A 12,918-nucleotide genomic window follows, 5' to 3' on the forward strand; every position below is an offset into this window, starting at 1 on the left:
AAAGATGGTTGTTTCAAACCCAAGTGGAAAACCACCTGTGACTTTGGGGGATTTTTTTGGTGGGTCTAGTCATGATAGACATGCCTACCAAATGTTATGTTGCTAAGTGAAACTGGGTTAAAGGGCTAGATTTTCAAAATGTTCCTGTGGTGCTACCGCTGTCACCAAGCAAAACAATGAAGGTGGGTGCATTTGAAGTGACAGTCAAGACATTCATTTTTATTCAAACAGAACATTGTTAAACCTAAATACACATTAGTCACATTCACTGGATGTATTCAGTTTGAGTGATTAAAAAGTCATGATGTACAACTAATGAGAACAACGTTTGTCTTGCTCTTTTAATATATAGTTTATTTAAATGTCTATCTAATCTGTGTATTCAATGCAGATGACAAAAATGCGTCATGGCCATCTCAAATGTTAAATCAAATGCTTAAAAAAAGTTATTTACATTAGTCACATTTCCACCTGGTACTTGTAGTTGATGAAACAAACAGGCTCCAATCAGATATGTTCGAAGCCGTAGACCCAACCCCAAAGGTTCCTGGACCTCTTAAAAATGCTAGAGCCTTCTTTTGGCCCTGATGTATTATCCCGACAATAAATTTAGACAATAGCTCTCACAGATTAAACACACAATGGTCGCCGAAAAATTCCTGGTTCCTGGGTAAGAATACATTCAAAGTCCTTGTGTGTAGTCTCCACAGTTTGTAAACATTCACTGGAGCAGCCCAAAAAAAACAAAAAAAAGGGGAATCACATGTGTTGCCAAGTTTTATCCATCGACTGAATGTGCTCTTTCGCCTTCATCCTGAGTGCTGCGATACTGGAGCTCCTGTCATCCTCCATGGGGTATTTGTCACAGAAGCTAGGTGGGCACTGGTAGGGCGGCGGCCCTCCCATGGGCTGCATGCCCTGCACCAGGCTGGATGGTCCGCCGAGGAAGCCGTGGCCCGGGTAGGCCGGCTGCAGGCCCTGCGGCGAGCCCATGAAGCCCGGGATGGCGTGCATGGACGTAGTGCTGGAGATGGGCGAGGTGAGCCAGGGATCCAGAGGCATTGGGTTGGTCACCGGCCCCACGCTGGGTGCCATCGGTGGTCGGTTGAAGGAAAGCATGGGGGAGTCGTGAAGCTTCATGGTGGTGGAGTCCATCTTCTCCTGACGTCGCCACTTGGCCCGCCGGTTCTGGAACCACACCTGGACATAGACAGAATTCACTCATCCGGACCAGTAGTAGACTAGAATGTCAGTTGTATCCCTTCTGCGGCTGCATTTCTAAGGACTTGGTATTAGACCAGAGGATTACAGGTTTTACATGATTGGAAATGTAGAACATGAGACTGTTTTCCAAGTCCATGTCTTTGAGCAAGGCACTGAACATAAACTGTTAGGAGCGCATTAGCTTAGTCTCTAAGGATTTAGATCAGTGTCGCTGGACTAAAATATGAAACTTCAAACTCGTTTCTGGATTCATGGCCCTTCAAGCAAGGCACTCCCGTCAAACTGGGTGTCGTAGCTGAGTCCATAACTACATGGCTTTGGACAGGAGATCTAAAGCCAAACCCTTACAGTCTATAGAGTCTCAGAAACTGCTATGGACTAAGACTCGTTATGCACTAAAATATGGAATATTGGACTGATTTCCATGTCCACATCCCCTCGAGCAAAGCACTGAACCCAAACTTTTAGGTGTGCACTAGGTCAGTCTCTAACTATGTGGCTTTAATGGAGTCCTAAGGAGTCCAAGAACCCGCTACGGGCTAAGTCTCACTATACACTAAAATATTAAACTTGGGACTGGTTTTCGAGTCCTTGTCCCTTATAGGCACTAAACCCAAACTATTAGGGGTGCAGTAGCTCAGTCTCTAATATGTGTGGCTTTGGAAATAAGGTCTACGGCCAAGTCCTTGGAGTCTATGGGCTTGACTTTATACCAGAGCGACAGGACTAAGACTCACTGTGCACGAAAATCTGAAACTTGGCACTGGTTTCCGAGTCCACATCCCTTTTAAGCAAGGCACTTAACCCAACTGTTAGGGGTGCAATAGCTCAGTCTCCTAAGTGTGTGGCTATGGATGTCCTTAGAGTCTAAGCACTTGGCTTTTGACTGACACTCAATCGCAGATATGCCCCTGTTTTTTTTTGTTTTTTTTTTTTTGGGGGGGGGAGGGGATTTCCCTTAACCTATCCTAAGCAGAAGTTCACATAAAATTACACTGTTGACTATTTTTTTTCCTCCCGCCACTCCATCATACAGCGACGCTCATCAAGACCACTTAGCCAAACTGTCATTTATGTTTTTGCTTGCGGCGGAGTGGACAAAGGATGGCAGTCAGCAGGTGCTGGCCACAGTGTGCCGAAGCAACAACCTAAAAATAGAACTACACTTTTTGTTGACGGGGAGATTCGGGAAAAAAAAATCGAATTCTTGATGCCATCCAAAATTTGCTACATTAAGTCTAGACTTGAAGATCGTAGGTTCATGACCTGGAGCTTGGATTTCCAGCAAGAAGATGGCTAATTCCAAGAACTTTTGAAGTGGCTTTGAGGCAGGCACTAAACCCCCAACTTCTTAGAGGAATAGTCGCTTAGTCTTGGCCGCTGACCAGAGGGTTGCAGTTTATTAAAACCTACCACAGGCAATGTTGTGGAACTTGGAACGGGTTTTCAACTGAAGAACAGCTACCTTTCCAAGTACTGTCTATGTGCTCTTGAATAAGTTACTAAACTCCCAACTACGCTGGCGCACAGTAGGCCAGGCTCTACGGATTTGGTTTTAGACCAGAGGTTTTCAGGATTTGGACACGATGCACTCTATATTACAGAAGTTGTTACTGGCTGCCAGCGCGAGGCCAGTTCACGTTCCCAAATCTGTTGAAGTCTCCTTGAAACACAGAACCAGCTGTTGTTTTGGGTTGCAGTAGTCGCTGTAGAGCAAAAGGGTTGCAGGTTTATGGACTAAAATATTGAAGTGGGGACTTGTTTCCGACAAACTGCTAACTTTCCAGGCACTGTTGACATGCGTTTGAGCAAGACACTGAACCCCAAACCGCTCAGGGGTTTAGTAGCTCAGTCTCTAAGAACTTGGATCCACAAATCCACTGTGCAAGGCACTAAATTTCCAAATACTTTGGACCAGAGAGTCACAGTCCATCCATCCATTTTCATTACCGCTTATCTTCCCTGGGGTCGTGGGCTGCTGGAGCCTATCCCAACTATCTTCAGGCGGGAGGCGGGGTACACCCTGAACCGGTCGCCAGCCAATCGCAGGGCAAGTCACAGTCCACTGCAATTTAAAAGATTTGACTTGCGACTGGTCACCACAGATAGATGCTTACCCCTGAACAAGGCACTGAACCAGTTTTTGGGTGCAGTAAGATGATCTGTAAAGAGGTTTAAGACCCGCTATGGATGAAGCAATGGGACATGGGACTCCCAAAGTGCCAGCCAGCAAAGGCTGAACCCTTCCTCTTTTGGTGCGTGGTAGGTTTCGGACTTACCTTTTAATCGGAGGTTTACACGTTTTAAGATCTGTTGTGGCCTAAAATGTGGAACTTGGAACTGATTACAAGAGAGATTCTGAGGTACTGCCAAAGTTCCCCCTAAGCAAGGGACTGAACCCTCAACTACTACTACTACTACTACTACTACAATACCTCTCTCTTCAGACCACCTGCTATGGATTAAACAGTGGGACTTAGAACTGATTTCCAGAGAGAGGGCAGTTCTATAAGGACTTGGTTTTGGACCAGTGGTTTATGGGTTTAATCTGTTTGGACTTGGAATGTGCAACTGGTCACTAGATAGAAGCTAAGGTACTGTCAAAATGCCCTTGAGCCAGGCAGTGAACCGCTACCTGCTTTGACCCAATAGGTTCATCTTGGTGTTGAGTCAGAAGGTTGCTGGTTTAAGATCTATTATGACCTGTAATGTGGACATAGGAACTGGTCGTTTTAGCGAGAGTTAAGTATTGAGGCACTATCAAGGTTCACCTAGAGGCACTGAACCCTCATCTGCTCTGGACTACAGTAGCTCTGACTATAGACCAGATTGTTACAGGTTTAAGACCTGCTATGGATGACAATATGAGATCTGGGACTGGTTACCATAGAGGCTAGGTCACTTTCCAAGCACTGTCAACGTGCCCTTGAGTAGGTCACCAAACCCCACTGCTTTGGGAGTGCAATAAGGTGATTTGTAAGGACTTGGCTTTGGACTAGATGGTTGAAGGTTTAACGCCTGCTGTGGACTAAAATATGGAACCTTGGACGGGTTGCTAGGGAGCCAAGTTCACTTTCCAGTCACTGCCGAAGCGTCCTTAACTTAAAGCACAAAACTCCTAACTCCTCTGCAGTACAGTAGCTCAATTTCGTAGCATTTGGCTTTACACCAGAGGGTTTCAGGTTTAAGAACCTGGTCCCAAGTATTTCAGGGAAGGTGAAATTGTTTTCTGAGAGATGTTGTATACTTAATATCCGGGTTTACCTGCACCCGAACCTCAGGCAGATTGACCTTCATGGCCAGCTCCTCACGGCTGTAGACATCCGGGTAATGGGACTTCTCGAAGGCACGTTCCAGCTCGTGTAGCTGATAGGTGGTGAAGGTGGTGCGGTTCCTGCGGTGCTTCTTCTTGCCATGCTCTTCCTCCGCGATGGCCTTGGGGGAGTCCTCAGCCAGGTCCTTTTGCATGCTGCTCATCTCTGCATCACACTTATCGCTGGAGAACATGTCCGACGCTAAAAGGACGAAGAAGATACTTGGGATTATTTTACTGAATGCCTCCTGTGAAGCATTTCTGCAGATAATAGTAGTGAAATCTGACTGATGTCCTTGGCGGCAGGACCTCACCGCAAGGGGTCTTGGCGAGCCCAAAGTGACATGACATCTTTCACTGAATTCCTTCCTTAAAGTAATCCCAAAGGAACAGATGCTACCTATCAATTAAGTCCCACTCTAATCCTTCCATGCAGTCCACATTGTGTCTACTAAAAACTAAAGACGTTTTAAAACAAGACATTCTGGCTTTTGGTGATGTCGTACTGTCACAGGAGCTCGGGACAGCCCAAACAGTATGATGCCATGGTTGGCTTTTTGAAAAGCAGAATTTTGGATGAAGCTTTTTTTACGAGCATGTCATACAGATTACACTGAATCATATCCCATAATGCCCAGGAGGCTAAATGCAACTTGTAAATGTTGCATTTAGCCTTGTTCTGTAGCAATTTCACAGAGCAAACCCACTGAATGCAGTATACTACATACACAAGGTCTTCTGACTAAGACGGCAGCCGCTGTCACACGATACAAGCGTCATGATTACAAGCATACTATTGTATGTCATTGTATGTCATTTAGGGCAGGGAGTAAATCAATTTGGGTAATGAGCCACATGCCACTTCATAAATGCCACATCTGGTCACCATGTGTGTCCCAATGGGACACATTGTGGCCGTCTACCGCCTTGCATTTCCAGCTGTTTAATACAGTGCTGTACTCTAATTCTACATCAAACAACTTTTGGTAAGGGGTTCAAAAATTCATGAATTCAGAATTTGAATTTATAAAGTCCCAAATATCTTTAAATATTATTATTTTAATGTATTTTCAATCTTCAACTGTTTAGAATACTTTTGTTTGATTATACAGGGCAAGGAACCATATTTTGTTAAGACGAAAAGGACAATACACTTCACGTGACTTCTCCCAGCCAACAAGCAAACAAAAATGATGTGGATGCAAATGTATAGTCAAAGTCATAAATGCCCTAAAATCAAGTTGCAAAATCTCTCTCTCTCTCTCTCTCTCTCTCTCTCTCTCTCTCTTTGTTTGTCTCTTTTTATCTCTTTCTCTCATATATACTATGATGATCTACAAATGATAGCTTAAAAAAGTCACTAATTTACAAAGATTTTTTATATGTATATTTTGAATTTTATTTTTTAATTATCAATTTTATAATAAAAAATATATTTTTGCACCTTTTGCTACCAGATTCAAATGGTTCACAAGTTTTAACTGTGCTGATCCTACACATAATAGTTCTACTCATTATCAGTAATGTATGTATAAAAAGAAAATAAATAAAAATAAATATATATGAATAAATATAAATTATATATATAAATTATGGATATACAATTTATATTTATTCTATGTATTTTTTATAATTTAAAAAATATTTTTAAATCAATTTTTGTCATTTTTACTAATGTACTGCAGTACTCCAATTCTGCCTTCAAAGAACATTTGGCACCAAAGTCAGTGTTCACAAATTTGCCTTCTCTATGATGTGCCTTTAAATAATAATTTGTAAATAATTCTAAAGTCACAAATATTTGAAAATATATTTTATATATTTATTTTAAAAATGCATAATTACAAAAATATTTTCTAACCTTTTGGCACAGTCAAAGCATTCACAAGTTTGCATACAAAAAAAATATATTTTTTTAAATAGTCTGGTCATACATGTCTTAAAATAATTCCATTAAATGTTTTAAATTTTAGACTTTTAAAAAATATACAGTTTTATATATTTTTTTTAAATAGTTTTACACGAAAGAAGATCATTTCTGCCCCACAGAACCTTTGATCAAAAGAGTTAATTCCTCTTTGGAATGGAAGTGCAGGTTTTCACATGACATTACTTTTTTTTTTTTACCACTGACCGTGATAGGACGGATGTTGGGAATTGTCGCCCAATTCCGAAAGATGCCCGTACGGATCGTGTTTGTCGGCGTGCTGCAAGTTTTCCCGCATGGCTTTCTGCTTATGGTCGTGGTTTTCGTCATCGTGGCCGTGGACTGCGTGGTGGTGAAGCAGAGGGTCCTGCTCCTTGGCGAAACCCAGGATGACATCGATGCTGTGCACCCTGCCCCCGGAGCTGGACCCGGCGGCGCCTTTTGCCATGTCATAGTTGTCTAGGCAACCCTCTTCCACCATTGCCAGGGTATCCATTGACAAATGCATCCGAGCTTTTTTTTTGGGGGGGGGGCGGGAGGGGGGGATTCTGGTGGCGGGAACTGGACGAACCGATGTGCTGACGCTCAGATCACTTTGCGATTTGTCCGGCTGAAGCCCGAAAGACGGACATGTCTGTCTTCCGAGGAGAACGAACCATTGAACTCCAAGAAACAAAACGATCTTACCTACGTTTGCTTCCAGTCACAGGCTACACGTTGCCTTCAACATCTAAGTTGTCTTCTGACACTATCCGGTCTCGAGTGGCACTTGTTGCTCCACGTTAAGACCTCCGAATCCCCCACCCCTCCCACCTCTCCCACAAGCGAGAAAATGTGACAACAGCGTCCCGTCTTCCACCGCAAACCCCAAAAAAAGAGCATAATGGATCTCGAAAAGGAAGACAAACAGAGGGAGGGATTAAGAGGTGTATTAATTGGGATCCTTCCCCTTTAAGAATGACTGACATTTGTTTTCTGCCCAAGTAATTGCTCCAAATGTGCGTCGCATTCAGGGCCCAGTTGGAGGCCGTCGCTAATGAAGCCTTGACAAAACTTTCTTTCAAAAAAAGCCATTGTGCGCCACATAAAGGCCGCTAAACGAGAGTTGTGCGCTAATCCCTTCATTACGCACTCCAGAGACACAAGAGATGGACTTTTAACTTGAATGCTTAGTCACTGGAAATACCCCTGAATCATTTCCCTTTTGGATTATTTGCCACCAAAACCACATTAAATATCCTTCCGTCATGTTACGGGTCAAATTGACCCATTTTGACTTGAATTTCCCTTTTGAATCGTCAAAAACACGTTAAATATCCTTCAATTAAAGGGTGTTCACCATTGTGAGCAATGGCTAAAAGGATTCTAGTTACAAATGTACAAAAAAAGAAATAAGATAGTTTTAAATTTAGATATTATCGGACTGATGGGTATCGTACGATATTTAGCATTTTATGCTGATCGGCTTTAATGTCATAATGTCGCCGATCCGATCAATGACGCTCCGTAAAAGACATTTAGTCCGCGTCGCTTTTTAGTTTATTTTTAGCTTTGTCGCGCGTCTTTTGACGTAGTATTGGAAATAGGAAAAAAAAAAAACATGTCGGCGGTGTGGAACAGACAACACGTAATCCCCGGATCAGACTACAAGACAAATTTGCTCTCTCAAGATTGCACTATGTCAGACTACTGCAATAAAATCGTGTATTCCGATACCACCGCATCCCGTTTTTTACGATCATTGGGCTTTATCTTGTCAACTCAAATGAAACCGGATACACTCGCTACCGTGGCAACGACAACACGAGTGGATCGCGCCGACTTTGTATTATAAAGACAAACTGGGGGGAAAACGTGTGTTGGTGGTCACCGGTGGTCAGGACAGGAGAGGAATTTCGTTTAAGGCTTGCTTGAGGTGTGTTCGCATACTTTTAATACGATACGGCTCGCGAGCAGGCAACAAAACGTTATGTAGCCTAGCAAGCTAGTGGTCCCACGAACGGTGGGAGGTAAACATGTCGCCGTTCTGTCGCATCATGCGCTAAAGTTTCGGTGTGGGTGAAGTAATTGAATTAACAATAAAGTAATTTAATTACAGTAAGTTAGCACCCATTATTTCTGTCATGTAATGTTGGTTTGACCTGACTGATCGGTGATCGGCGCCAAAAATCCCGATCGTGTAAAGCCTAGTTTTAAGCATGCGGCGGGTCAAATTGACCCATGAGCATTTTTGGTGCCCCGAAGAAATACACCTAGCAGGAGGGTTAGATAAAACTAAAAAAGGAAAGGCAAATAAGTTATTGAGTGATGGTAGGATTGGCTGGTGGGCACGGCGGGTGATGTCGGGGAGGGGCTTTGCAAGTTTCTCTTCGTGCGCCAGCTGGCCCGGCCGAGCCGAGCTGTCGCAGCTCCAAGCTTGCGGTGTCGCACGGATCGACCCGCTCCCTTAATGAGCCTAAAGACTTCACTGGCGATTTCCTCTGACCTCACGCCTCCCCGCCGTGCACTATATATTTAGGACGCCATGACGCTTAAAAAAAAAAACAACCCAAAAAAACAGCATCGTTCCCCTCTTTTTAGTTACATTTTCATTTGTGAACATACATATTCTATTGTTCTTTCCCACGTTTTGTTTTGTTACAGTTGAATTCAAAATTTCCACATTGTCTTTGTTTTGTTTTTATGAGGACTTTTTTGTGGCGCTGTTCAGAAACTCATTTACTTCATTTTGGTATAAGCCTTTAATTACAACTAAATATGAAAAAGGTGAAGGGTGAAATTGGGATTTTTCCGTCTTTTATTTTTAATAAATTTGCAAAGATTGTCTGGTTTTTTTTGAAATGTTATTTTCAATTTTTCGGGAACACATTATTTAGTTAATTTTAGAATAGACCTGTAATATAAAAAAAAAAGTGTGTGTGTTGTATTCTTATTATTCCATTCTTAGTTTCTTAATAACTTTGCAAACATTTTACATTTTATATAGTCATACATGACTTCATTTAAAAACTATATGCATCGTTACAATTTTGGGAATATTTTTGTATAGTTAGAAAGGGAAAGAAAGTAATAAAATGGAAGCCACATGCTTGACAATGAGGCAGTAGAGCCATGTGATTCCTCTTAGTTAAACAACAAATAAAAATGGAAAGAATAAAGATTTACAAGGTTATACATAACTTCAGAGAAATGGTTTTAAAATATATTTTCATCAATGTTACAAATTTTAGAATATTTCTGTATAATTAGAGAGTTAAAAGAACCGTATTTGGTAATAAAATGGAGTTGAAAGCATGTGATTCCTTCCAGCCAATCAGCAAATAAAAATAATATTGAAAAAAGTCACAAAAATCTCGCAAATAGCTTAAATTCATTTTGTGGTATATATTTGGTCAACTTTCATTATTTGTATGGAACTTGATTTGGCGAGGAACCATTATTTGGTAATAAAATGGAAGCCACATGCTTCACTATAAGGCAGTAAAACTGGCAGTATGTGATTTATGTATGCCAATCAGCAAATACAGATATCGGTAATAAAATTATTTTAAACGCAAAGATTTCTTTTAAATAAATGTAATTTTATATACTTTTTAAAATATGTTGTTGCAGTTTTATAGGACACGGAACCACATTTAGTCATTGACTATAAGGTGAAAGAATTTAAAAATAATATTAACAGACTTTTATAAAGTCACCCAAAAATATTGTTGAAATATATGTCTTTCATCTTATATTTTGTTAAATATTTCGGTGCAATTTGGAAGACCGAGGGTGCATTTCTACTGAAAACGTGTGCTTGAAGACAGAAAGAGAATTGCAGTTAATTGCAATCATTTCGATGTGATGTAGACGTCATATTGTCGAAGGAGCCAGTATTGACACCTGGCGAGTCATTGCCGAGGGAAATTGATAATCATTTTATCACATTAATACATTAAAGCTGTCCCTCTTTGCTTGTTTCCCCCATCATTATCCTAATTGAGTGCAAATTGGTTAAGCGGGCGCCGCGTAGCTACCAAGCATCTTAGTTTTATCAGATGACAATTTAAGCCCGCCACATCCTATTAGCCACAAAGCGGCTAACGCTGCAAAAGGCGCTGTGTCAGCTTGCGAGGGGACGAGGGAAGAAGGAAGGAAGCAAGGTAGGAGAGAGAGAAAGAAAAGGGGGGATGGGGAGCAGGAGGACAGGGAGATGATGGTGGGGAAGAGCTACTGCATGATCATGTGATCATCGTCAAAAAGACAACTGCCGTAATAATTTGGAAAAAAACTTGTTTTTATTAGAAACAAACAATACTTTGGTTGTTTTATGGACAGTCAACATTTTATATCTATATCTAGAAATTAGTATTGCCACGCTTTTCATCGTGGAAAGTGTATTTCCGGTGAATATAGAACTATTTTCACCCGTAGGTTGAAACTTTAATTTGTAATATTGGAATTGAATAGGTTTCTCGCAGCAAATCAGCAAATAAAAATGAAAATAGGAATATTAAAGATACAAGATTACTTAAAATATTTATAATTGATTTGTGTTTAATATATATAGGTTTTCTTATTTTATTTGGAAAGTTATTTTTGGGTGATTTAGTAACACAGAACAATGTTTTCAAAAGTGTTTGGTTTGAAATTGAATTTAAATTGTTACATTTGAATTTGAGAATCAATATGAAGAAATAATTGAATGCATTATTTATGTTTAATTTATATTTAATTGATTGTCACTTAATGGCTTCGTCGCACACAGAACAATGCTTTAAAAAGTGATTGGTGTGAAATTGAATTTAAATGGTTAAATCTGAATTTACGAAACAATATAATGCAATGATTGTATGTGTTATTTCTATTGAATTTATATTTAATTGATTGTCATTTAATGGGATGCCCTCCAGACATGTGATTCCTCTAATAAAACAAACAAACAAACAAACCGGTAATAATGAATTGGAAATGACAAAAAAATATTACGTTCGTTAGTATTTTCTAAATTATTATTCTGTAATTTTTTCAAGTTAAAAAGGCTTTTGTAACATTTTGTGTAATTGGGATACATTTTTTATATTTGAATTGAATAAATACAGAATGTCACATTATGGATTTTATGTTAGTTGCGTGTGTGTATATTTTTGTATTGCAATGTTTTTATTTCATTTATATTTTTAATGACTGGATCACCATTAGTGACCCAGGTAATAGTGAACAATGTCTTTTAGTGTTAATGATAATGTCATAAGAGTATTTTTTCAGTGACACACCACTCAAAAATACGTCAACGCTGAAGTGCATTTGACCCGCTTATTAAACACGAGTTAACGTCTTTAACATCTTTCTAAGGTCGTGCAGAAGACCGCATTGTTTTCCAACGTTTAAGAAACCTTGAGAGCTTTTCCTGCCGCTTTATCTTTTAATCTTTTAGTTTGCCAAAATGAGCAAAGGGGTTAAAACCCTTCCCGCATTCATCCAGCTTAGGCTCCCTCATTGCTCACAGGATCGTTTCTGCTCGGAAGGCAAACCGTCGAACGTTATGGCGACCGCTGCTGTCCTTAACACGGCGTGGCGACGCGCATTTGATACCTTCGGACAGCTCACCGGAAGGCAACCACAACCGTGTCACTTCTCCCGGGCGATCAGCAAAGAAATGCCACTAAGTTAGGATTCTGACCTTGACAATATTAAACACCGCCCCAAAATAGTCTCATGTCCTGCAATAATATTCGGCAGCTACCATTTTAAGTGTTTTAATAGTAACCTATTTTTGAACATGCAGCAACTCCAATTTCATAACATTTATTACATATTAATTTAATACATGAAATGTATTCATTTTTTCAAATCATATTAAAATGTTTTTCATGTAATAAATCATGCTGATTTTGTATAATTATGATGAATATAATTAGGGTGTAACAAATTATTATAATCCTTTAATTTGTGTATATCATTTATTTTGATGTCATTAATTAAACTACTATTTCCGTTTTTCATTTAATTTACTGTGCAGGAAAAGGAAAATGTCATATTGTCTGTTTATTTGGATTTAATCAATTAAATCTTCATGTTGTCTTTATGTACATTTCAATCCTCCAATGTGTATTTAATAGTTTTCATTTTTGCATCTAATCAAATAAATTGCCATTTACATTTTTATTTATCATACACATTATAATCCCTCAAGGTAATTTGTTTCTATTTTTTTTTAGTTAATCGAAAATGTTATTTATGTCATTTATTCTGCAAATGTTAATCCTTCAAAGTGAATTATTATTTTCTCTTAATTTTTTGTTTAATAATTTTCTTTAATCCCTTACTGTGGGGGGGTTGGGGGGGGGGGGGAATGTTCAACAATGATTAAGTATTATCTATCTATCTGTCTATCTCTCTATCTGTGTGTGTAATAGATGTGAAGTGTAGGTCAGAGAAGAGTGACCTGACATAAGGCGAGGGTTAGTAA

At 39.8% G+C, this 12,918-nt stretch overlaps 1 protein-coding gene across 1 annotated transcript; it reads right to left on the minus strand.

Annotated features, from left to right (window-relative positions):
• Positions 1-212: 212 nt before the first annotated feature.
• Positions 213-7,317, minus strand: LOC133411585 (retinal homeobox protein Rx2-like). Its single transcript, XM_061694126.1, has 3 exons — positions 6,672-7,317; positions 4,489-4,739; positions 213-1,200 (listed from the first exon to the last, which is right to left on the minus strand). The coding sequence occupies exons 1-3, from the start codon at positions 6,970-6,972 to the stop codon at positions 760-762; spliced, it is 993 nt and encodes a 330-aa protein (XP_061550110.1). The 5' UTR covers positions 6,973-7,317; the 3' UTR covers positions 213-759.
• Positions 7,318-12,918: the final 5,601 nt, after the last annotated feature.

Source organism: Phycodurus eques, chromosome 13 (assembly GCF_024500275.1).
Source record: "Phycodurus eques isolate BA_2022a chromosome 13, UOR_Pequ_1.1, whole genome shotgun sequence".
NCBI lineage: Eukaryota > Metazoa > Chordata > Actinopteri > Syngnathiformes > Syngnathidae > Phycodurus > Phycodurus eques.

Bases quoted from the DNA above. Each gene is read 5' to 3' on its own strand.
- LOC133411585 (XM_061694126.1), bottom strand. From the start codon at position 6,972: ATGCATTTGTCAATGGATACCCTGGCAATGGTGGAAGAGGGTTGCCTA. The intron at 4,740-6,671 runs GTCAGTGGTAAA...TCGTCCTTTTAG, and splicing joins CCAACATCCGTCCTATCACG to CGTCGGACATGTTCTCCAGC. The intron at 1,201-4,488 runs GTAAACCCGGAT...GTCTATGTCCAG, and splicing joins TGCCTGAGGTTCGGGTGCAG to GTGTGGTTCCAGAACCGGCG.